The sequence below is a fragment of the Sphaerodactylus townsendi genome, linkage group LG03 (genome assembly GCF_021028975.2).
Source record: "Sphaerodactylus townsendi isolate TG3544 linkage group LG03, MPM_Stown_v2.3, whole genome shotgun sequence".
In the NCBI taxonomy this organism is placed as follows: Eukaryota; Metazoa; Chordata; class Lepidosauria; order Squamata; family Sphaerodactylidae; genus Sphaerodactylus; species Sphaerodactylus townsendi.
This window is the reverse complement of record NC_059427.1, coordinates 89870484-89895513: the sequence shown is the minus strand read 5'-3', so window position 1 is coordinate 89895513 and position 25030 is coordinate 89870484. Positions and strand designations below refer to the sequence as shown.

Below are 25030 nucleotides of genomic sequence, written 5' to 3'. Positions count from 1 at the left end.
AAGATAAAATTATAAAACAAAGTTTTATTTGTTAAAATTTGCTACCTTTAAAACCCAGAAACATAAAAGCACATAAAAATCCAGAGAAAATGTTACTTATTGTCTTTAACTTTGAACAGTGCAGCAGTACATAAAGTATGGGATACTACACTTAAAGCAGTAAATTATAATGAAATTTGTGAGATCAGAAAGTTTGATATTGTGCTGTCTGCTAGGCGGTGAACACCACTGTGGACGCTTAAATAAGTAAAAAAATGCTTTCTTTTTATGTGGATCACCTATAGGGGGGTGTTTCTTATGGGTGAACTGAATGTGATGTATGAAAGTGATAGCTCTAAATTATCTAGCTGTTAAAAATATTGTTGTGGTTCAGATCTCTGAATACTTTCAGTTTTGGTTTCCCTCCATAAAAATACTGCATAGTAATCATACTGCTTATTGCATTGATGAAATACAAGAATTATAATTAATTGTGCCCCCTTGTCCACCATGGAACAGACACGATCATATTGAACTTTTCTTCTCAGAATTATGACTTCAAGTGCACGTTACAAAAGGTACGAAGGAAATCAAGTTCTGTTTTGGTAAGTTCACAAAACCTATTAAATGATTTTTGAAATGTAAGATAATACTAAGGACAAAAACAGTGCTATTTAATTTTAATATAACAGATGTTGTCCAAAATCCCACTCATGCTGAAATCAGGCTGCTTGCTTGGTATACTTCACAAGACAGTTGGGAGCAAGCAGTGGCATGTAGGAACATGGTTAAAGCTTTTCTTACTGTCGTTTTCCAACATTCCATTAATACACAACTAAAATGTCACAGTATTACTGGGATTAGTAGTAAACAAATGTTGTTGGTTTTTGTCTCATCAGAGAGTTAATAAAGACATGTAAGGCAGTACAATTTTAGTCGGTATGTTTTGAATGGAATTAAAATTAAGGATTGGATAAAGGAAAGAGAAACTAGGGTGAGGGGTATTTTTTTGCCTTTTCATAGCATAATCTCTAATAAAAGTTTTGAAAGGGTTTTGTTGCTTGTTAGATATTCCAGTATAATTCTGTTGTATGTGTAAAATTTTCCCCTACAAGTCGGAAGGTAGAGAAGCTTGTGCTTTCAAAACTTTTATTAGAGATATATAGTATTTTCACATTGATGCGGTATTTATCTTTCCTTTTTTAGTTCAGACACTATTGCAAGATGCTGGTATATTCTTCTTTCTGGATCTGTGCTCATGAAGGACTCAATGTTTTTGCCACCTTGCAGGTATGTAACCTAGTGTCCTTTTAATATCAATTATGTAAGGTGGGAAAACAAGATGAAAACTCATATTAGGTATGTATAGCACTGGAAGGAGAGAATGTAGGTTAACCCTTCAGATAATAACTGATATAAACCCCTCATTTTTCTTCAGATTCTCTGCTTTTCTGGGACGTCCATCTTGAAATGTTTTCTGCCATGAGTATATTACTGGAAAGGGTCTCATTGCATCCTCTCTTTTTGACTTTAAGGCTAGATGTAGGATAAAATAGTTAGGCAAGGGGGACTGGATTCTGTAAACCTTGTGCCCAGCTGTCTCACCTTAAAGACAAACAACAATTCATGTCTTTTGTCTGATATGGCAGTACTTTTGTAACTTACTCTCTTGAGAAATGCATAGTTCTCTTGGATGGTTTCAGCCATCTTGTGGGTTTTCTTTCTCCTTCTGATTTGGTAGGCAGGAAAAGATATTTGGTCACTTCCTGTTGGTCTGTTGCCGCCAATTTGCCCCAGTATCTTTTCCTGCCTCGTTGGTAGTGCAGCAACTTCAGCAAGCTCCTTGCTACTTATTCCTTCGTGTGTTTTTTACCACTTGTGGTCTTGTGAGTTTTGTTCCCCTGGTGTTGTGGCGTCTTGTGATTGTCTCCCCCGCCCCAATTTCTCCGGTTGAGATTCCCCCTGCACCCTCCTGGGTCCGGGGTACTTCTCGCCAAAAGAAACTGCAGGAGGGATTTTCCTCACAAGGCAGCAATGGTGACGGTGCCTTTTTCCCCTGAGAGGGAAACCTTCAGCAAATCAGCCGCGGAAAACACCAGGGCTTCGACGAAACTACTCTCTCTCCCCCAGAGCAGCCGATGGGCTGGCATTCAGGGGAGTGCGGCCGCTCCCGAGCCTGATGACCGGTGCAGAGGCCAGTCCACCGCGTTCCTCCCAGGCTCCTTGGTGGGAGATCGCCCGTTCAGCAGGCCGACCATGCGGGTGCGTGCCGAGAACATTCAGCCGGAAGCTGCGGGCAGGAGAACAGCGAGGGACCAGCCGAGCGCCAACAAGCAGACTCTGCGCTTTCGCTCAACCATGGCGGCTGGCGGCCTAACTTCCGTCCAAGCAGGCGCAAGAGCGCCTTATGATGGGAGAAACAGTCTCAAGCAGGCAAGAGATTGCGCTTGCGGCGGTGGCCAACAGGGCAGGAGTTGTTCCAAATGACTAGAGCCTCTTTTCCCCTCACCAGCTCGTTGATCTGATGCAATCCTCCATTTCGGGAGGAGGTTACCCAACAGCTTCGTCCTGAATCAGGCAGGGGGGGAAACAGTGCCCGTTCCAGATCCCCTAGGGGCCACAGAGAGAACCGGCATGGGCTTTCTGCCCTGCTAGATTCTGACCTAAGTGATGTCAGTGAAGGGGACCTGCAGTCTGAGTCAAATCATTTTTCAGATCCCGAGACGCAAACCCCTGAAATGGCGGAAAAGACTCAACGCATGTTCAAGATTGAACAGCTCACAACGCTGCTGTCTAAAACCATTGCAGCCCTGGAGCTGCATGATTCAGCCGAAGCTGAGGATCCCAATTCTGCCAAACCCTCCAAGCCTATCAGAGACTGCCCCAAAGGGCTCAGCTCCATCTTCCCGGCTGAGGATGACAGGGAGCAGTTTTCCCCCCTTCCCGAGTCATTTGAAAGGAAATTTAAAAGGGAGTGGGTCAGCCCGGCAGACAAGAGGGGGTTCCCCTCAGTATTCAAAAAATTGTACCTAGCTCCAGATCATTTGCATAACCTAATCAAGACTCCTCTAGTAGACGGCCCGGTATCAGCACTTCATTCGGGGGGATTAGTCTATAGAGACGGGGAGGGAAATTTGAAGGATCCCATGGATAGAAAAGCAGACAGCAGCATGCGCAAGGTCCATGAAGAAGCGGCCATGGCTGCCAGGATCCTAGCTCCCGCAGCCACAGTTTCCAGAGCCACCATTGTCTGGCTACAGCTCCTGCTGGCCATCATCCCACCCGGGGATAGGGGTGTCAGGGAAGGAGTAGAAAGAATTATGATGGCGGTGGCTTTTCTGGTGGATGCCTTGCTGGATGCTTTTTTTACCACATCCCATATAATGGCATCAGCATCCGTGGCTCGCCGCATACTGTGGTTAAAACCATGGCAAGCAGACAACCTTTCCAAAACCGTGGTTGCCAGCTATGACTTTCAGGGGGGTATTCTGTTTGGTTCCGAATTAGATAAGATCCTGGTGGAGACCAAAGATCACAAAAAGACAATGCCCCGCTCAGTCAGAGCGGACAAGCCCAGATTTTCTGCCCGGTCCTCCTTTCGGCCCTTTCGATTGTCATTTCAATCTCAGAAGGACTCTTGGAGATCGAGCTGGCAAGGGCAAAGCTCCTTTCGTAAGCGTCAGGAGCACAAGGGCCAGGGCAAGTCGGGGAAACCCTTCAGAGCTGAGTTCAACAATAACAACAAGGCATGACTGCCTGGACGCTCTGGTCGGTGGACGCCTCCAGTTTTTCCAGCACCGCTGGACCCTACCGTTCGCAGACCGCTGGGTTCAGGAGATAATTTCCTCAGGCTACTCCTTAGAGTTCCTTTCCTGGCCCAGGGACAACTTCATCCCCTCCCCAATAGGCTCCCAACCAGAAAAAATAAGCAGACTCAATGCAGCCATCGAATATCTGCTGTTGATCAAAGCCATCAATCCAGTGCCGGCGGATCAGAGGGGAAAGGGAGTGTACTCCCACTTCTTTACTATCCACGGGGACACCAGAGCTATTCTCAACCTCCGGCACCTCAATCGACACCTTCGGAAGTTCTGATTCCGGATGGAATCTCTGAGGTCCACAGTGGCCGCAATTCAACAGGGCGACTTCATGTCGCTGGACTTGAAGGAAGCTTATTTTCATATTCCCATTCACCCGGCCCATCACCAGTTCTGTGTTCAGTTCTGGTCACCACATCTCAAAAAGGATACTCGAAGAGATAGAAAAAGTGCAGAGAAGGGCAACGAGGATGATTGAAGGATTGGAGCACCTTCCTTATGAGGAGAGGCTGCAGCGTTTGGAACTCTTTAGTTTGGAGAGGAGACGTCTGAGGGGGGATATGATTGAAGTCTATAAAATTATGCATGGGGTAGAAAATGTTGACAGAGAGAAATTTTTCTCTCTTTCTCACGATACTAGAACCAGGGGCATTCATTGAAAATGCTGGGGGGAAGAATTAGGACTAATAAAAGGAAACACTTCTTCACGCAGCGATGTGATTGGTGTTTGAATAATGCTACAGGGAGGTGGTGATGGCCACTAACCTGGATAGCTTTAAAAAGGGCTTGGACAGATTTATGGAGGAGAAGTCAATCTATGGCTACCAATCTTGATCCTCCTTGATCTCAGATTGCAAATGCCTTAGCAGACCAGGTGCTCAGGAGCAGCAGCAGCAGCGAGCCATTGCTTTCCCATCCTGCATATGGCCAGCTTCAAAGAGCACCTAATTGGGCCACTGCGAGTAGCAGAATGCGGGACTAGATGGACTCTGGTCTGATCCAGCAGGCTAGTTCTTATGTTCTTATGTTTTTATGCTGCCCTCTTCAGTTGGTGCTCAAATTAACAGCATATACTGCACACCTTAACCTTTTATTAATGATATGTTTTGGATTAGGGCTAATTGTTCGAAGGAACCAAAGTATGACTTTAAAAGATGGTTCTTAGAATAGCAGGGTAAAGAAGAAATGGTGTGTTTGATTTAGGGTGTGGGTCTTAAATCAAACGTAGTTTGAGTGTTCTTGCTGCAATAGATGCAGTGGCAAAGGTATTTTATTATTTTAAATAGTGTAGCACTATACACATATATATCTTCCCAGGCTTTCAACAGGGAATCAAAAATAATTTTATTCCGGAAAGTGTTTGAACAGTGTTTTCAGAAAGTGACTGTTTCTATCTTACACAACAGTGCTGCTTTTTAGTGTTCTACTATAATGAATATATTAGGATTTTAATGGTATTACCTTTTTTGTCTGTTGTAAACTGCTTCGTGTATCCTTTAAGGATAGAAAGGTGGAATACCCTAAATAAATGAATAGGATTTTCATTGATTCTTAGAACTTTTATCAGTGGTGAAGGATCTTGCATGCAGGAGGTCCCAAGTTCAGTCCCTGAAATCTCCTGCTGTAGTAGTAGATGCTGTGAAAGACCTCTGCCTGGGATTCTGAGACGCTCCCAGTCTGAGTAGACAAAACTGTCCCCTCATGGACCAATGGTCTGATTCAGTCATAGGCAGCTTCATTTGTTTCTGTGAGTTTTTTCCTGCTAGCTTTTGTTGAGGCATCTCACTTCAAAATGATTGATGCACTTATTTGCCCAATCTACAACTGAATTATGGTGAGTTTAGGAATGTCTCTTAATACTACCATGATAGCACTGTGCCTCTCAGTATCAAAAGTGGGGCCCCTTACAGACACTTTTCAGTAATAGGGCACATGATTTTTATGCAGAAGGTCCAAAATTCACTTTCTGCCATCTCCAATTAAAATATTTCAGGCAACGAGTTGGAAAAAAACTTTGTCTGCTTGGTGTAATTCAGCTGAGTTGAAAAAAAAAGGAACTGCAACAAAAATCAAAACCCAAAGAATAAGAAGTTGCAGGAAAACAATACACACACGCACACACACATATATATACATGTGTGTGTGTATCTATCTATCTATCTATCTATCTATCTATCTATCTATCTATCTATCTATCTATCTATCTATCTATCTATCTATCTATCTATCTATCTATCTATGTGTATGTATATATGTATATATGTATGTATGTATATATGTATGTATATGTACATACATACATCTATGTATGTATGTGTATGTATGTGTATGTATGTATGTATGTATATGTATATATGTATATATACACACATACATACATACATACATATACACACATACATACATACATATACATATGTGTGTGTGTGTGTGTGTGTGTATGTATTATCAAAAGCATGTATATTATCAAACGTAAATATAAAATGTATATCTACATAAAATACCAAGACTGTTCAGAAATACATGACCAATATTGGTTCTCTTCAACTTTATTCTTTGGGTTTTTAATATAATACACCATCATTGCAGGTGTTTCTACTTTTTTAGAATTCTCAGATATGCAGAGAAGCTGTGTTTTGTAAATTTAAGAACAGAGATCTTTTGCCAAAATATCTAATTAAGGATTAAACATACACATTATCCTCCAGGTTCCTTGGAATATAGAAGTCAGCTAAATACATTCTCCAAGAGAAAGCTATAGAAGGGGTGATTAGCTTTATCTCTAATTCTCTCCCTTCTCTGCTTTCTGTAGGCTTTTAATGGCTCTCACCAAAGCTAAAGGAGAGAAAAGTGTTTTGTAATTAACTGTTTTCCCTCACCTAACCTGGGATTCTTTTAGCTTTTTGAACCAGGCCTCCAACAGGTGATAGCACTTTGAAATTTAATAAATTGGGATTGAGGACAGGGCTGCATTCTGTGAGGTTGCATCTCATGCTGCAGCACTGGAGGCAAAGATTAAGATGTCAATCCCGAATTATACCACAGTTCTTAATAACCCTGAGCTGCTAGGACACTTTTGCTGTAGTGCTAAGCTATGAGATTAGGATGCTGCACATTAAACCTGGAACAGACTGTGCACTTTACACATGCATGAAGAGGCAAGTTCCAAACTGATTATCTTTCCCCCTTTCCCCCATGATTTCTTGCAGACCTTTAAGTTGTTTTAATATGTACAATGATTGCCACAACTGTAAGTGCAATAGCACATTTTTCAGTTTGTCATTCTAAATTTTAGCCCCATTTGTTTTATAACTAAATCAGATCTTGCTGTTGCAGTTTGTTATTAGAATGACATTTTAAATTTCTTAGAGATCACTTTGAGAATGTTTCTGTCTCCTCATATTTTTCTATTCGAGGGTTACTTTGTATAAAGGAGTTATTGTTTGACTTTGCTCATCTTTTCACATTCAGAAACATTTAGTGAATGCTACATAAAAATCTCCATATCTAAGTTTCTTCACTTTCAGAATAGTGGTTCTTATGTTGCTGAAGTCCAGGGGTAATTATTTTGTAGTGTACTTGCTCTTTAACATTATCTTTGAATATTGTTTACAGATTCTTAAGATCCTTGGCTTAATTTTTTTACACAGAGAAGCTCCCAACGATAAAACTACCAGCGATGAAAACAGGACTCGTTTTTATATATGCCAACAATATATTTGCTTTTTCCTGACCATACTTTGCTAACATGCATGCCCATTTGGATCTTTCTCCTTAGTCATGGGTGTAATAGCATTCTGAAACTGTGAACCTCTCTGTCAGAAGGAGTAAAATACTGGCCAGTAAAGTATTGGATTGACATTTTAATCTTGGCTAACATTATTATCAATTGCCATAACTCTCAGTCTTACCTGAATTAAATTCAGGTTTGTTCTTGGTTTACTCAGGTTATTGATGCCTTTTCCGCATGAATTGTTTGCAACACATCTTTCCACCAAATGTTACATTTTTTCTTTGAATTCCATATTTTTTTCTTGGTTTGGTTCCAGAAACATTTTTTCTCTGTTGTTTTCCCAAGCACTTTCACTGCAGTGTTTTTTTCCTATTCCTTTCTGAGCCAGCTTCCCTTGAGTGTGCGATTGTGTTGAAACAGTTGCTATTTCTACACCTCACCAAACACCTGGCCCTTATCTTGCCCAACCTCCCTTTCAGCCATTTTTTCCCTCCCTCTCATCCTCCATTTTTGAAAGGATTATTTTTTTTACACAATATTGAACTAGCACTGTAATGTTGAGGCAGAGATAAGAAGCAGAGGCAATTAGATCAACTTTGTCAATTTCACATAGAGCTTGTGATTTAAATGTTCCGGCACAAATACACAGAAGTAAGGGCAATTGGATCTGCTTTGTCAATTTCATATTCAACTGGTGATGTAACATTAAGATGGAGATACATTGTGTCTGCAGTAAGGAGAGAGTAAAATTGACAAGGGCCTGCCACAGAAATGATTGTGTATTACTGCAGTTCTAATTTGGCTGAAAAATGTTCCTTTGGATGTGGGGGTGGATAAGCTACATGTTTTTGTTCCTTCATGTAATGGTACCTACTCCAATAGGTCTTTAGGCTTCCATTTTGTGTGGGTAATTCTCAACGGTAGAAATAGAGGCTGAGACATTTTTTGAATTTCTACTTCAGTGTAAGTGTGCAGTAACTCTAGATCACCTTCACAAAAGAAAAAAATGGGGGAGACTTGTTCTTCTGCATCATGCTGTTAGGATCAGTGCCACTCCAACAAACTGCTTCAGTATCAACGGTTTTATTGAGTTGGTGAATCCAAGGCACAGGGTGCCAGAACTGAGAGCTCCGCCCCTCAGCTCCGTCCTTCATATGCTAAACATATAAATCACTGCCAATCAGTGATTAAGCTCTTCTGCTTTAACAGTTATAGGCTCCAAAGTGGTAGCCTAGCAACATAACAGCAACAGTTCTCACCAATCACCATTCAGCTCTTCCCAACTCTTCCAACTACTGTAGACTGCAGTCCCGCTCCTAACATCCCTCAGTAGTTACTTTGACTTTCCAATTACCGGGGTGAGGTGGACCGGTTGCTCTTGTGGTGTAGGGAAAATAATCTGGTTCTTAATACTAACAAGACAAAGGAGCTTATAGGAGACTATAGAAGAAATAGCTCAGAAATCCAGCCCTTGGTTATAAATGGGGATCGAGTAGAGCGGGTGGCCATTTTTAAGTTTCTGGGTGTTATGATTAAAGAGGACTTGACCTGGGGTGTTCAGACTGCTGCTGTGGATATGACATCCAGCACCACTAGGAATAATAGATTTTCAGCAGTAGTGTGTGGAATAGATGCAACTGTGGAGACAAGGGGGAAAATGGTCAAGGGAATGGAGGCATGTGGAATGGTTTCACAGAAAACGATTCCAAGACATGAGGTTTGACCACTGGGAAAATCTGTGATAGGCTGTGCATGCAGAAAAGGCCTGACTTGGAGAGGCTCTGAGTTAGTCTAGAGATATGTTTGGATTCCTGGATTTGTAGAAAGATGACAAAATATTTAAGTGTATTTTTAGCTGCCTTTTGAGAAAAAAAAACATAAGTCATGGCATAATATTATGTTTTCCTGTCCATTCTTTGCCTATCATTTCATGGAAATAGGTTTGGTCTAAGATTCCAGTGCCAGAGCTTGTTTGTAATTGGTTCTGAGCCTTGAAGCATAGATCCCCCTTTCCCCCCGATAGGTCTCTTATGGGTAGAAAATAAAAACTACTGATGTTTTACCGGTACTAACCCAGTGTGAAGAGTTCAGGAACATTCTGAAAGTGTCAGTTGGAGGATGTGGCTCAGAACACAGGAAGGGCAGTTAGTGAGTGAGGGTTTAACTGAAGCTGAAGCCCAGTTCGTTTTTTCCTGAAGTTTTCTTTTGTTAATTCGTTAGAGCAACTTGTAAGCTTGCCTGTTATATGTAATAAACTACAAAAAAGAAGTTTCTATGAGTGTATTGAATCAATAAGCAATTCAAGTAGAAGGGGACTGTGGAGTCTTCCTTGACATGGTGGCAGCGGTGGGATTTTGAAATATACTCAGTGAGCATTTTTGTTGGCAAGCAAAGAGTAGTAAATTTGCTCTAGTACAAACCACAGATTTCAGTTAAAGATATGTGCAGATGGGACCCAGCAACCAGTAGTGAAACCTCTCGGATCTAAAAAGGTGAATGAAGTGCAGGTCACAAGCACTGGAAGAGCCCAGAACATATGTACACCATTTTTTTTCTCAGCTGAGCCAGAATCCAAGCAGCAGAGTAGAGTAGCTCAAGAGTTGTGGAGCCACGGGACAGCTGTATTGAATGCGCTAAGGAGTTGAGCAGACATGGATGAGAATGACCAAGAAAAGGTCTTGTAGTAATAACCCCAGAGGACTCGGCACCCAGAGTTAATGCAACCAGGCCACGGGATAGGTATATAGATACAGATGATTCCTCAGTACCAACCAAGCACTAGAGGGATGGATGGGAGGATGTGCTGCAAAAGCGTTTATGCACGCACAAGAAACCACCATGAACTTGCTGATGCAGGATGATAGACAGAGTGGAGCTCGACTGCAGCTTGGCAGAAGAGACAGTTCCCCAGGTATCAGCAGGGTGAGTCAGTGGAAAGTTTTTTAGCTTTATTGTTTGAAGCTGCCCTTGAGAGAAAATGAAGTTCCCAGAAGAGAGCAAGTGAGAGCTGTTATGGCTCCTATGCGTTGCTGGAGAATTTAGCTCCAGTTATTAGGTGAACTTACACTTGGGGGAAGAAGCCACCTATGAGAAATTTTTTAAAAGACAGGCCTTAGCCAGATTTGGAAAATCCGAGATCCAGTTGAAGAGAAGAACTGAGGGGAGCTTTCCCTAGAGAGGAAGGAGAGCTATGTTGCTTTTATGGCTCTGATTTGGAAACTTATAGTTCAGCAATGGTATAGAGCTGCAAAGGTTCAGTCCATAGAAGACTTTTGCAACTTGATAGCAAGAGAGCAATTTTTTCACACACTCCCCGAAGAAATCTCAGCAGCTCTTCGTTCCAAGCTAAGAAGGAGAACTTAGATTTATCTAACTTTGGCTGCTTTTACATATGCAGACCAATGATGGCCGCCATAAAAGCAAAGGAAAAGAAAACGGATAGCTACGTTTTGTATCAGAGAAGAGAGAATTAGTTTTAAAACCAACCCGAGAAATATTGAGTTTCTACGGGTCAAGATGGAGAGAAAAAAAGTTTGTTTCTAGAGAAAGGACTTCCTGCTCTTCCAAGGCCCAATGTAAACCGGCTGAGATCCTATACACCAAGGAATATAATCTGCTTTATTGTGTGGGAGAAAGGGGTCACTTCAAAATCACAATGTGCAAAAAGAAATAAGAGAGAAACAAGAGTGCAACATGTTGGAAAATAATCGGGTTTTGGTGCAAAGTGATGAAGATTGGGAGGAAGATTAATGATTCACCAGGTAGTTCTGCTTGTTCCAGTGAAGGAGAAGAGCCGGTCACCGTGGTGATGAAGGGAACTCTGCTAAGTCCTGGAGAAAGACTGCACTGACAACTGAGAGATGTGCTGGTGATGAAGAACTTGTTAAATCCACTGGAACAAGAAACCAAGAGTGAGAATGGGAGAGTTACAGCTGGTTGATGTAAATAGTGTGATATCCTGAGGGAACAGAGACAGTGGGTTGGATGATCTCAGGGCTAATAGAAAGTGTTACTTGGGGGGGGAAGTTGTGGGTGGAAGGTTCTGTTGACTACAGGGGCAGATATAAGTTCCTCTGCTCGACAGAAAGTTGTTAAAAGCAAATAAGTCATCCAGTTGGTGCAGGAAGGATGCAGGTTACCCCATGATGAAGGACCCCTATGTACTCCTAGATTTAGTACTGAGTTCATATCCAGACTCCCAGGAATTGAAAAGGACATATATGCCATTGTACATGATGTTTCTGATATGCCTTTTATAATTGGAGCAGATGTGTTGTACCAATCTAGACAAATGAGCGCAGTAGTTACTAGGCCAAAGGCTAAAACAAGCACTGAGAAAGAGAGAGAGAAGCCAGAAGGCTCAAAGGGAATTAGAAGATGTACATGAAAAGTTTCCAACTAGGATTCCTAAAGCTGGAAAAAAACTTAGAGTCAAATATAGGTGAGCAAAAAAAAGAAAAGAGATGGGGTGGAAATTGGAGTTGACAGCAGAAGCTGGAGTTAACTAAGTCACAATTGGAGGGAAAGAAAGATGAGTCATTAAGCACTCCTAGTCCAGCTATATGGGAAGTTGAAACTTTCCATTTTGAGGCTAAAGAAAATGTATGTCATGAAAGTTACAGAGCAGTTTAAAACTGAACAAAGATCATGTACTACTTTAAAAGAGTTATGTGAAAAGGCAGAGGTTGCTTCTGGAGAGGTATCTAAAGAAAATCCTGAAGGAGATTTATATGGCAATCTGGCTTATTGTATATGTAAAAAAAAATGGAGGCAGGGCTTTTCTACTGAGAAGGGAAAAGTAACTTATACAGTTAGTAGTTCCAGAAAATTACAGGAAGGAGAATTTTAGAACTATTGAAAACATAGTGTCTGATTGGCTGGACACCTAGGAATAAGAAAGGACTATGGAAAGAATTCAAAGGCAGTTTTTTTGGCCAGGGTTGACTAAAAGCAGTTAAGGATTTTTGCAAGACATGTGATGTATGTCAGCAGGTTGGAGCACGCTACTGGCAGAACTAGAGTGTGAGCTACGGCCTACCCAGTAATTGATGAACCCTTTACAGGAATGGGTTGGTTTGGACATTTTGGGTGCTTTACCTAAAAGTAGTTAGAACTATAGTATATTGTAGTTATAGTTGACCATACAGCCAGATTTCCTTGTGCCTTTATTGTGAGAAACATTACATCTGTGTCAGTAGCTAAGGCCTTAATGGAATTTGTGTACATATATGAATTATGTGATAGAAAGTACTAATGACTGAAGATCAAGCCCCTAATTTGATGTCACAGGTGATGAAAATTTTCTGTAAAGTTGGTTGAGGTTCAGTATGCCCCTATAGTGGCGTATAACCCTCAGTCAAATGGTTTAGTGGAGAGAGAACCCGTTTCAGAACTACGGGCCATTGTTGAGAATGCCTTGTTTTCAAGCATTTCAAATTCATGGGATCAAGCGGTAACATATTTGGCCGTTGCTCTCCATTATTGATTCAGTCCAAGAAAGCCTAGGATTTAGTCCAAATCAGTTATTGTTTTAGTGCAGAGATATCAGAGGTCCTTTGGGCTTAGCTAGGAAACAAATTAGAAGGCTTTACTGACAAACTCTTGTCCCAAAAGGATGTAAATGCATATTTCTGTGAGCTGCAAAAGAACTCTGCAGGAAGTAAGGACAGCTGCAGCAGAGAATTTAAAAACAGAGCTCAACAAAAGCAAAAGACCTGCTTTGATGTTAAGGCTAGACCACGCACTTGGCTTTGCAGTGGGTAATAAAGTTTTATTACTGTGTCAGTGGATAAGCCTGTTACAGTTGATTATGACTTGGAAGGGACCTTATGAATAGCCACAGGTTTTACCCAGTGACAATTATGTAATTCAAGAAGATGATAGGGAGTGAGAGCTGTGCATGCAGGCCAGGTTGAAACCGTATTGCTTGAGAGATCTGTAATGACTTTTCCAGTACAAGTTGTACTAACGCAGATGAGTTTGTGGAGATAGGAATTGCGAGGAGTGTGTTCTGATGTGAGTAAAGGATTCGAGATTTCAGATGGTTTATCAGAAGGGCAATGTAAACAAGTTAGACATTTGTTAAAGGACTTTTGTGAATTGTTGTTTACTAGACAGCCTGGTTTGACTCACCTGATTTCCCACCACATTGACACTGGAAGTGTCGCACCCTGGCTCCCCACCGCCTAATAACAATCATTATATGAAAGAAGTTGTGTGGAGAAGGAGGTTAAACAGCAATGTGAAAGTGGGATATTATTGAGCCTAGTAACAGTGCATGGGAAGCACCCATAGTTTAAGTGAAGAAAAAGCAAGTGTCAGAAATTTGACCCTCTGGAATTCAGACTGTGTGTAGACTTTAGAAAGGTTAATCTAATGACAACTCTTGATCCTTGCACCCCGTTTGGAGGAGGTGGGTGGAAAGATTAGCTGAGTGCTAAGTTTACTCAGCACCTTGGACTGTTAAAAGGGGTATTGTGGCAAATTCCCCTAACTAAAGAAGCCTCTGAAGAAACAGCCTTTGTATGCGGGCTTGGGCATTTCCGGTTTAAGAGAATGCCTTTTAGGTTCAGCAGAGCATTGACCTTGAGAGGTTGATTGATGGAGTTCTTACTAGGTGGAGATTATGCCTTTGAGGTTATCAGGACGATGTAGCCATCATGTCTGAATTCCTGGGAGACCACTTTGAAACATATCTGAATGGTTTTGCAGAAGGTTCAGGAAGCTGGGTTAACTTTGAGACCTGATAAGTGTCAATTTGGATGGAAGGTGGTGATATACCTTGGTCACTTTAATATGCGACGGTCAAATTAAGCCTCTTGAAGCTAAAGGTTTACCAGTAGAGAATTGGCCTATTCCAGCAACCACAAAAAAGGATATTAAGTCCTTTTTAGGATTGGTTGGGTTTTATAGCCAGGGACATACCTCAACTAAGTGATGGAGCTACAACATTATCAGACTTATGTAAAAAGCGAAGCTCCATTTAAGAAGTTGTTGGAAGCTGATAGATGTCCAAGCTACTTTTAGCCCAGGTAAAAAGGAGCTGTTAGCAAATGCTCCAGTATTAGTTACTCCCTGGTGGCAAACCATTGGAAGTGTATACTGATGCTTCGGAACGAGTTTTAGGTGCTACATTAGTTCCAGAAAGGCGAAGACCAATTGATACATCCAATAGTTTTTCCTTAGTAGAAAGCTGTTACCTAGAGAATGTGCATACTCAACGATCGTGAAGGAATTACTCGCCATTTTGTGGGCAATCAAAAAATTACATCCTTACCTAATAGGGTCCTAAGTTTATTGTAAAGATCTGACCATAATCCTTTGGCCTTTTTGAGCAAGATGAAAAACAGCAATGCACTGCGTATTTTGAGATGGTCCTTAGCCCTACAAGATTATGAATTTGAGATTCGACATGTAAAGGGTAGGACAATGTGTACTGATGATGCACTAAGTCGTCAGGGGTAATGGTTAATTATATATAATTGCCTGTATGATATGAAGTTGGATCTAACTGGGAATTTTGAGACATTTAGCCCCTAAATTTCAGCTGAAAAGGGGCATGTGAAGAGTTCAGGAACATTCTGAAAGTGTCAGTTGGAGGATGTGGCTCAGAACACAGGAAGGGCAGTTAGTGAGTGAGGGTTTAACTGAAGCTGAAGCCCAGTTCGTTTTTTCCTGAAGTTTTCTTTTGTTAATTCGTTAGAGCAACTTGTAAGCTTGCCTGTTATATGTAATAAACTACAAAAAAGAAGTTTCAATGAGTGTATTGAATCAATAAGCAATTCAAGTAGAAGGGGACTGTGGAGTCTTCCTTGACACCCAGTAACTGTTGTAGTTTTTTTTCTGGGCAAATACCAATGATTGTAGCTGGAATTGCTTGAGCAAATAATTCTTCCTAAGAACCCCCCCCCCCCCCCATAATTGTGGGTACCTCTTTAGAGGAAAGATATGAGTTCTGTTATTTTAATATTGGTAGTGCTAACTGTTGTCAGTCATGAATTAAGAAATAAATTATGGGTTTTTAGTGGTATTTAGCACCCTTATTTAGATTCTACATCTACCAGAATCTCATTAATGAGGCAGGTTAAAGTGTGGGGAAATGTATGATTAGCAATCTGCCAAAACAGATCTTAAGAACATAAGAACATAAGAACAAGCCAGCTGGATCAGACCAGAGTCCATCTAGTCCAGCTCTCTGCTGCTTGCAGTGACCCACCAGGTGCCTTTGGGAGCTCACATGCAGGATGTGAAAGCAATGGCCTTCTGCTGCTGGTGCTCCCAATCACCTATAATCTCAGTTAAGGCGTTTTGCAATCTCAGATCAAGAAGGATCCAAGATTGAGTAGCCATAAAATCGATTTCTCCTCCATAGAATCTGTCCAGAGCGCCTTTTAAAGCTATCCCAGGTTAGTGATGGCCATCACCACCTCACTGCTGGCAGCATATTCCAGAAGCACCAATCACCGCGTTCTTGTGAAGAAGTGTTTTCCCTTTTATTAGTCCCCTAGATTCTTCCCCCAGCATTTTCAATGAATGCCCCCTGGTTTTAGTATTGTGAGAAAGAGAGAAACATTTCTCTCTTGTCAACATTTTTTCCTACCCATGCATAATTTTATGAGACTTTAATCCCATATCCCCTCAGGCGTCTCCTCCTCAAACTAAGAGGGTCCCAAACACTGCATGCCCCTCTCCTCATAGGGAAGGTGCATCGAGTCCACTCAATCATGCATGTATTTGCCCTTCTCTGCACTTTTTCTATCTCCTCAATATCCTTTTTTTTTGGAGATGTGGCGACCTCAGAACTGGACACAAGTACTCCAAGTGCGATGCAGCACCACTGGCTTTATATAAGAGGTATGACAATGCTTTTTTTTCTTGCAGTTTTATTATCGAGATTCCTTTCCTAATGAACCCCAGCATAGAGAGAGGTTGCCTTTTTCACAGCTGCCATGCATTGGGGGGACATTCCCATGGAAGTCTCTACTAAGACGCCCAAATCCCTTTCCTGGTCTGTGACTGGTAGCACTGACCCTTGTATGGCCAAAGTGTTAATGTGAAGTTTTGGATTTTTTGCCCCTATGTGCATCACTTTACATTTTGCTACATTGAACTGCATTTGCCATTTCTGAGCCCACTCACCTAATTTATCAAGGTCCACTTGGAGCTCTTCGCAATCTTTTGCGGTTCTCACCAACCTACATAATTTGGTATCATCTGCAAACTTGGCCACCACACGCTTACCCACCCTCTACTTCCAGGTCATTTATGAATAGGTTAAAAGAGCACTGGTCCCAAAGCTGGCGGATCCTTAGGGGACACCACTCCCTACATCTCTCTCCATTGTGAGAACTTCCCATTTACACTCCACTCTTTGTTTCCCTGTTTCCTCAACCAGTTTTTAATCCATAGGAGGGACTCCCCCTCTTAATTCCTTGATTGCTGAGTTTTTCTCAATAGTCTCTGAAATTGAGGGAACTTTGTGAAGTCCTTTTGGGAAATCAAAGTAAACAATGTCCACTGGTTCCCCCTTATCCACATGCCTGTTTACACCCTCAAAGAACTCTAGTAAGTTTGTAAGACAGGATTTGCCTCTGCAAAAGCCATGCTGACTCTTTCTCAGCAGGTCTTTGCTTTTCTACATGTTTTATAATTTTATCTTTAATGATAGATTCTACTAATTTACTCAGGGACAGATGTCAAACTGACTGGCCTGTAATTTCCGGGTCCCCCCTAAGATCTTTCTTAAAGATTGGTGTGCTTGACATTGGCCATCTTCCAGTCTTCAGGGATAGAGCCTGATTTCAGGGATAAGTTGCATATTATTAAAAGTGAGAAGATCCAGCAATTTCATGGCTTGGAAGCTAACTTTAGAAGAGCACTCTTGGGTGAATCTTGCATCTGGGCCAGGGGATTTGGTAGCATTCAGTTTATCAACAATGGCTGCCAGAACTTCTTCCTTGTCTACCACCATTATCTTCGCTAGTTCCCTCAGATCTAGCCCTCCCGAAGAAGCATTATGGTTCCAGGTGCAGGAATTTTCCTCACCTCATCTTGGAGTGAAGACAGATGCAAAAGGAATTCTATTCAGCTTCTCCTTGCAATCTCCTGCCATCTTTTAAAGCACACCCTTTGTTCCTTTGTCATACTAACGGGCCTACCGGGCTCCTCCCTAGCTGCCTTCCTCCTTTTGATATCCTTGAAGAACTGTTTGTGGCTGGCCTTGATGTTCGCAGCCATCCATCCTTCATAATCCTTTTTTTGCCTCCCCTTTACAGCTAACTTGCTTCTCTTTTGCCACCATTTGTGTTCCCTCTCATATTCTTCATCAGTCAAACTGGACTTCCATTTTCTAAAAGACATTTTCTCTTTTTTTATAATTTCCTCAACCTCTCTTGTTAACCATGGTGGCTTTCTTTTGGACTGGGTGCTGCCTTTCCTAACCTGCGGAACACATTCCAGCTGAGCTTTTATTACTGTGTTTTTAAATAACCTCTAAGCATCTTGGACATTTTTGACTCTCTTGATTTTCCCTTTCAGCTTCCTGCACACTATCCCCCTCATCTTTCCCCCACACTCCTTATCAAGTGTGTGACCCAGTCTATTAACTAATTAAGTCAAAATGAAGTGTTTGAGTTTATTCAGGTCTTCCAGTATATGTGTCTTAAAACTGGTTAATAATTGCTTCTATTGTGTAGTGGGATAGTGAAGTGTATTGAAAGTGATGTGGTTTTAGTGAATTATGTGGCTTATAAGGGCTTCTTGATCTGATTCAGCAGCATGCAACTCTACAAGATTTAAAAAAACTCTTAGGTTGTATCTTTTTAGCACGAATAGGTTTGTTCTAGGGCTGCAAATTATAGCATCAACAACTGTTGCATAACAATATTGTTATAGAAACCGGAGCTGTAGTGAGAAGATGGATGTTATCCGTTAGTAATAAATATTTGTGAATTCTTTCTGAAAGATCTACCACACATGTCTGACTTAATTGTCCTACAGTGCTTTCTTTCAGCTGTTTTAACTATTTGCCAGGACATCTTTAGTGTTTATTTAATGGAAGCATTAGAATTAGAAATTGGAAACATTTTTCATTTTGGGATAGTCTATGACAATAAACTACACAGTCAGAAATATACCATTCTAATTTCTGATCAAATATTTTAGTATATCTGATCTTTTAGAGTTTGCCTCTTCCCATACAACTTTCAGGTTGTTCTTAAATGTTCAAAAAGTAGTTTGGGAGTGGGGAGAGGCCTTATTAAAATGAACATTCTTCCAGAATGTGTGCATTATTATCCCCTAGCTCTTCTATTGCAAAAATTAATTCCATTGGAGGCTGTATTCTATATATTGATTTGAATTACCTTCTACGTCTTTGATGTTAAGTCTGTGACAGGTTCTAAGCAGCCTCTCTAGGACATAGCAGGCTACACTGGATTTCTTCTGTGGAAGTTGTGACAAGAAATAATACAGTCTTTCAGAATTTCTGCATCAAAAAAATTGGAGCATATAAGTAAAAGTGTGGAGTGCAGTCCACTAAGTGCTGATTCTGTTTAACTTTCACTCATTTCAGTGGAGCTTACACATAAGTACTGATTGAATTTCTGTGGTGGCTGTCATTGACGTGAAGCCTAAGCTCTTTGGAAGATCTGAAAGTGAGGATAACAGTGTGGAGTCTTTTAATTTCTGAGGAACCAGTAAAGACTCTTGAACTAAATATTCTGTAAGGGACGTGAACATTCTATTCTGTCCCACAACCGAAAGGAATGAAATTGTTTCAACATAATATTGATAAATGATTTTTAGGATGAAGAATGCACACCTTTTTCAAGAAAAACAAATGCTGCTTTTAGGTTAGAAGGGAGAGGGGAAGGCAGGAAGAGAAATTTCCAAGCTCTTAGGAATACATCCCACTTAGTGTGTGCATACTGTTTCATTCACATGTAAGCATTTCTTCAAAATAGACAAAAAGTAAGTGAAGCAAACTACAATCATGCCTTGCTGCAACAGGGGATGTGATCTTTATTGGATTGGAAAGGACTGATAAAAAACTAGTGTAATTATTTTCTGAAGGAAACTAGACCATCTGTGATAATCATTTTACTTAACAACTTTTAGTAAGAAAGTTCTGAACTGTAATATTTAGACAAGAATAAAAATTGTAACTGCTTCCAGCACAAAATTTTATTATTAAAGACCTATAGCTGAATTCTTCAGAGACAAGAGCTAGTTTTTTAGCTTAGATTTCTGGAAGACCAATACTAGGGTTGATAGAGGCAGAGGCTAGACCACATGGTAGGATACAGAAGAGAAGCAAACGTGTTGATTGTATAGAGGTATAAGGATACACAAAACAGACTGGGAAGGGAGGAAAAAGTCATATGCTTTCCCCTCAAATGACAGGCAGCAGCAAACCAGATGAGATGAAAATGATCAGTAATTGGGAAGCATTTAAGACATCTCTGTCTGAAAGATCAATGAGGATCAAACTGTATCTCAGAGCATCTGTCTTCTTAATACAGATGCAAAGCCTTCCCTCTACAGCTGCTATTAACTTCAATAGAAAGAAAGCATTCTGTTCTGAGTCTTTTGAGAGTAGTGTTTTGGTATCAGAAATGGTATTCCCCGAAGCACAATGTGAAATGGATTGTCATAATCTGAAGTGCATTGGCAACAAATTTTTTTGAAGTTCTATATAAACATAAAAACCAAGGAGAAAGAGCTAATTAAGGTTGGGGACTGAGACTCCTTGATAAAAGGGGATGCTGTTTGCAATTATATTGTAATGGTAACCAGAAATGTAAAGTCTGAAAGTTTTGAAAGGACAATTTGTGAAAAATTTAAACGCATGCCACATTTACTGGCCTCTCAATCCTAAACTAATTTTATTGCTTTAACATCAAATGCATCATAACATACTTAACATAGGAAATATCACTATTTCACATATTTATCCAGTTTAAAACTGTCTTCGTTCTGTACAAACAAAATCCAAATTTTGTTTGTTAGCTGATAAATTAGCTGATAAGAAAGAGCTAGGAGGGAAGGCAGCATTCTGTAGCCCAGTGGTTCTCAACCTGTAGGTCACGACCCCTTTGGGGGGTCGAACGACCCTTTCACAGGGGTCGCCTAAGACTCTGCATCAGTGTTCTCCATCTGTAAAATGGATAAATGTTAGGGTTGGGGGTCACCACAACATGAGGAACTGTAATAAAGGGTCATGGCATTAGGAAGGTTGAGAACCACTGCTGTAGCCCAATCTCCTCGGATCTAGGAAGCTTAGCGAGGTTTGTACCTGGAAAGGAGACCTTCAAGGAAAATTCTGTAGAGGAAGGCAATGGCAAACCACCTCTGCTTCTGACTAGCTTTGCAAGCCCCTTGTTGGAGTCGCCATAAGTCAGCAGCAACTTGGCGGCACTTTCACATACAAGAGAGAACTAAATTCTCAAGGAGATGTTCAGTTTTCCTCTCAGGCTTTGGTCCAGTTTCTATCCTGCATCCTTCAGATCTTTTCTCTCTCTCCCTCAAGATAGGGCAATAAGCTATTTTTACCCAGTCAATGTGTCACAGTAATTTAATGGAAAGGTAAAAAGTTTAGCCACATCAGGTCAAAAGAACAAAAGGCAGGCAGCTGTTGAGAAGCAATGTAAGTCTGCAATGCTCCTTCGCGAAGATTGCCAAGACTTTAAGGTGCAGAAACACATCTTGGATTTAAGGGGTTTGTGTTCTTTAGCCTGCCCATCTTGTCTTATAGAGCATTTCATTCATTCTAAAGAAGAGAATATTTCATTGCTTCAAAAATCTTTTTTCCCCCTGAGTCTTCACAACTCTAATGGTAACATAGTGGTGATTTGAGATGGGAGAGGGGAAGGGTTTTACCCTTCTCCCCCTTTCAGATTTCTCTCAGTGGAGCTACAAGATAGCAAGATGCTTGAAAAAAAATATGGTGGATGTAATAGGAGAGAAGTTTGCAAATGCAAGTCAGTTGATGTGGGATGCTTAAGTACCTTGCCCTCCCCCATAGCACAGTTGCTGTGAAATGCAGGGAACTGATACCTGTATTGAAAAGAGGAATCTTTAGTCATATGCATGAATACATGAAAGCTACCACGTTTAAGAACTCTGTTTCTGTGATGTATTATTAAAGTGAAAATTTGACAGTTCTAATTATGATGCTCTTGCCTCCTACTGATCATAAATCTTTTTAGCATTCACGCTTCAAAAGATTTTGGGCATTTTTAGAATAGTTTCATGAAACTTCTGTTTTCTTGATGAATCATATCTCTATATCTGTAATAAATACATTTTGGAATTTCCATGGACATAGATCACTTATTCATATTACTGCAGAATCAAAGTAACATATGTGATTTTTTTTTGTTGAAGACAAGAGCTAGTATGATTCTCATTGAGCTGCCTCTGGACTCCGACTCAGAAGTGTCAGAGGAGCAAGAGGAACCAGAGGCATGGCCTAGGCTAGGGGAAGGCAGGAAATTATGGAAGTCTCCTCCTGGACAGATGCTCTTTCTGCATCAACTCCAGAATTGGCTTCTGAAGAGCCTTCAGAAGGAGCTCCTCTGCCAGAACTTCCCTTAGTCCCTCCAGCTCCTAGGGCAACTAAGTGCCAGCCCAGGCCTTGATCCATAAGCTGCCAGAATCTGCCTTAACCCAACTGAAACAGTGGAGGCAGAGGGTTAGTGCAGTGTTAACCCAGCAAAAGCAAAAGCTAGCAGCTCATGTTCCACATCCTGGGCCAAAACATGGTGGATTTAATCACTTTCAGTGTTCTGGGCCTAATTAAGTTTGGCTGGATGAGTTCCAGGTTCTGCTTCCAGAGTAGGTGCAGTGGCTATCCTCTCAGCCTGTTTAAGTTTTGATCAGAGAGAGGAAGCTTCCTGGATCAACTGGGCTACTAGTTGTAGGCCTGTTATTTATTCCAGCTCCTTAAATCCAACTCAGTGGTTCCAGTTCCATCTCCTTTTCTCTAGCTTTTGTTGATACTCAGGCCTTGCTATCTAAGCCTGATGCTTGAGGAGCATCCTACTGCTTGAGGAGACTTGCTTGTAGAATATAGAAGAACGCTTGATAAAACTTGAAATTTCTACAAACTAATGATAACCTGCCTGACACACAGAATAATGCAGTCTGCATAATGATCATAAAATTGTTCTTGCTGTATTTCCTACTACTGTATGGTTATAATTTTAAAGAATTAATAGCATGCTTTAAAATAATTAAATCTTGAAAATTCCAGACAAGTTCATATCAGTAATCAAAATATTTAAAACAATGTAATCAGGTTTGGTTTTCATGTTCTTTCCAGCATTTCCCATTCTTTGACAGTGTGATGAGATATGAGTACTTTCCCCCTTCCATTACATGTGATAAGTCATGGGATCTGCCTAAACCAAGAGCAAGATATTGATTTCAACCTATCGAAAGCCATTTTGATTAATCCATGCCAACAGTATTTATTTATTGTTTCAATTTTTATACCGCCCGATCCCCGAAGGGCTCCGGGAGAAACCACTTGTTGAGATGCATTTAGGATGGATTTTTTTCTCTTTCTCAGTGTATCTTGGCATTTTTGACATCTAATTTAACATTCTCCATAATGCTGGTGGAGCACTTTATACAGTCCCATAAAGGGTCATGTGAAATGTGATCAACTGTGTTCTGTCTCATTAACTTAATACTGAGTGCTGCTAAATTTCAACATTTCTGTTATTGTCTCCTTTAATGTGGGCTAATGTTTTACTTTTTTTTCTTTTCAGCTTTGGCAAGCAATCTGGAGGAAAGCGAGGTTGTGAGTGTATTGTACTGGAGCCTTCTGAAATGATTGTGGTAAGAATAGGCCTCTAGAAAGTCCGTTCTCTTACATTATAAATGAGAGCCTTTTGTCAGATGGTAAAATCAGACCTTGTCATGTTAACTTCGCAGAAGTGTATCACATATGAGTGCTATTCCCTGATTTTTCTTGGGGTTTTTTGTTAGACTTTTCTGATGCCAGTGAACACTCAGATGCTTGCTAAACTAACAGGAATAGAAAATATTTCTGTAATATTTCAAATATGTAAATCCATTCACCAACATCTGGCAAAAACAGCTGAATTTTCACAGGACACTTTTTATTACTATAAACCTTGTAGCTTTTAGGGTCCAATCCAGATGTAGAGGGACAGCTCGAGGGAGCAGCACAGCCCACATGGTAAGTTTGTCCACCCTGTTGGTGTAGGCGGCACTTACACTGGTGGAGAGATCAAAAATGCCAGTGGGTGTGCAGCCCCCAAAACTGGAAGAGGTCGCCACTTGGAAGTTACACTGGCATGGCAGAGCACAATGGCACAGCAGAGGGCAGGGGTGGAGCCGACTTTAGTTGGCTATCACTGGGCTTCCAGCCTGGGAACATCCTTTCCCACAGCCATGGACTTATGCCACTGGAAAGCCTATGGGGCTGTTCAGCCTATGGGGCTGTTCAGGCAACAGGAGAGTTTTTCTGTTTTCCCACTTTCTGTGCTGCCCCAAACCCCTTTGGAGGTGGTACAGCACCTCCTTTGCCATGCCGTCCCCAGGCACTGCAGAGGTCCCTACCCCATTTGGATTGGGCTGCCAGTTTTCTTGATGCCCTGAGGAAAGAGGGAATTCTAGTATTACACGTAGAGTCTAAAGCTTTTCATGACTTAATAGATTAGAATAAGCAATCCTGTAATTTACAAATCATGTTGCTATGATGAGACAAGCATAGTTCTTTATTCTTGGAGTTGTTCAAGGGAGAATATTCCAAAAATTTAAAACTCTAATAGTCAAGTTTCTTAAGGGTCAGTGAAAATAATTTGTTTTTATACTTATAATGTTCTACAATTTGACTATATCCTTTGTGATATTTATCATTTCCCCCACTTGGTCAGTACACTAAACAAACTAAACTCGTAAGATCAGTATACACTGAAATAATTAACCCATTGTAAAATAATAAAACCCATGCATTCTGAAAAGCTTTCCAGGAACCCTGAATTCATATTTCACTTGAACTGAAAATTGGTATAATGTCTCCTGTTTTGCCTGATGGGAATAGACAAAGAGCTGTTCAGGTCCTTAAAGCCATGTCCATTTTTTTTAAACTGTGAAGTAAATCGCAAAGATACAAGATGAACCTTTTCAAATATTTTAAGTATCACATTAGAATTCTATAGCTGATTCAGTGAAATGGGCTGGAAGTTTGAATATGAATGATAGAAAAACAGATTATACTATGAGTACAATTTGCAAATAAAATACTTTCCTTTCCACTTGATCATGAATTTCAGTTTTAATAAGAAGTAGGGAGGCTTCACTGAAGAGCTAATTTGCAGCCAGTGTGGCTAGTAGTTAAGAGCGGCAGACTCTAATCTGGAGAACTGGGTCTAGTTCTGCACTCCTCTACATGAAGCTTACTAGGCATCATCTTTTGGAAATATATAACTTGCTTTTTCTTCAAAAACTCGTTATGTACAATGGGAAA

General features: G+C 40.8%; 1 protein-coding gene across 12 annotated transcripts in view; it reads left to right on the top strand.

Moving 5' to 3' along the window:
* The window catches only part of RAPGEF6 (Rap guanine nucleotide exchange factor 6), a 206448-nt gene that overhangs the window by 32028 nt on the left and 149390 nt on the right, over window positions 1–25030 (top strand). For all 12 annotated transcript variants that reach the window (XR_007243829.1, XM_048488521.1, XM_048488512.1 and 9 more), the window contains exons 3-5: window positions 528–584; window positions 1186–1269; window positions 23304–23373. Coding sequence is in view for 11 of the 12 variants with exons in the window: in XM_048488521.1 (XP_048344478.1) it covers window positions 528–584; window positions 1186–1269; window positions 23304–23373 (211 nt within the window). In the remaining variant the exon portion in view is untranslated. The remainder of the gene's footprint in view (window positions 1–527; window positions 585–1185; window positions 1270–23303; window positions 23374–25030) is intronic.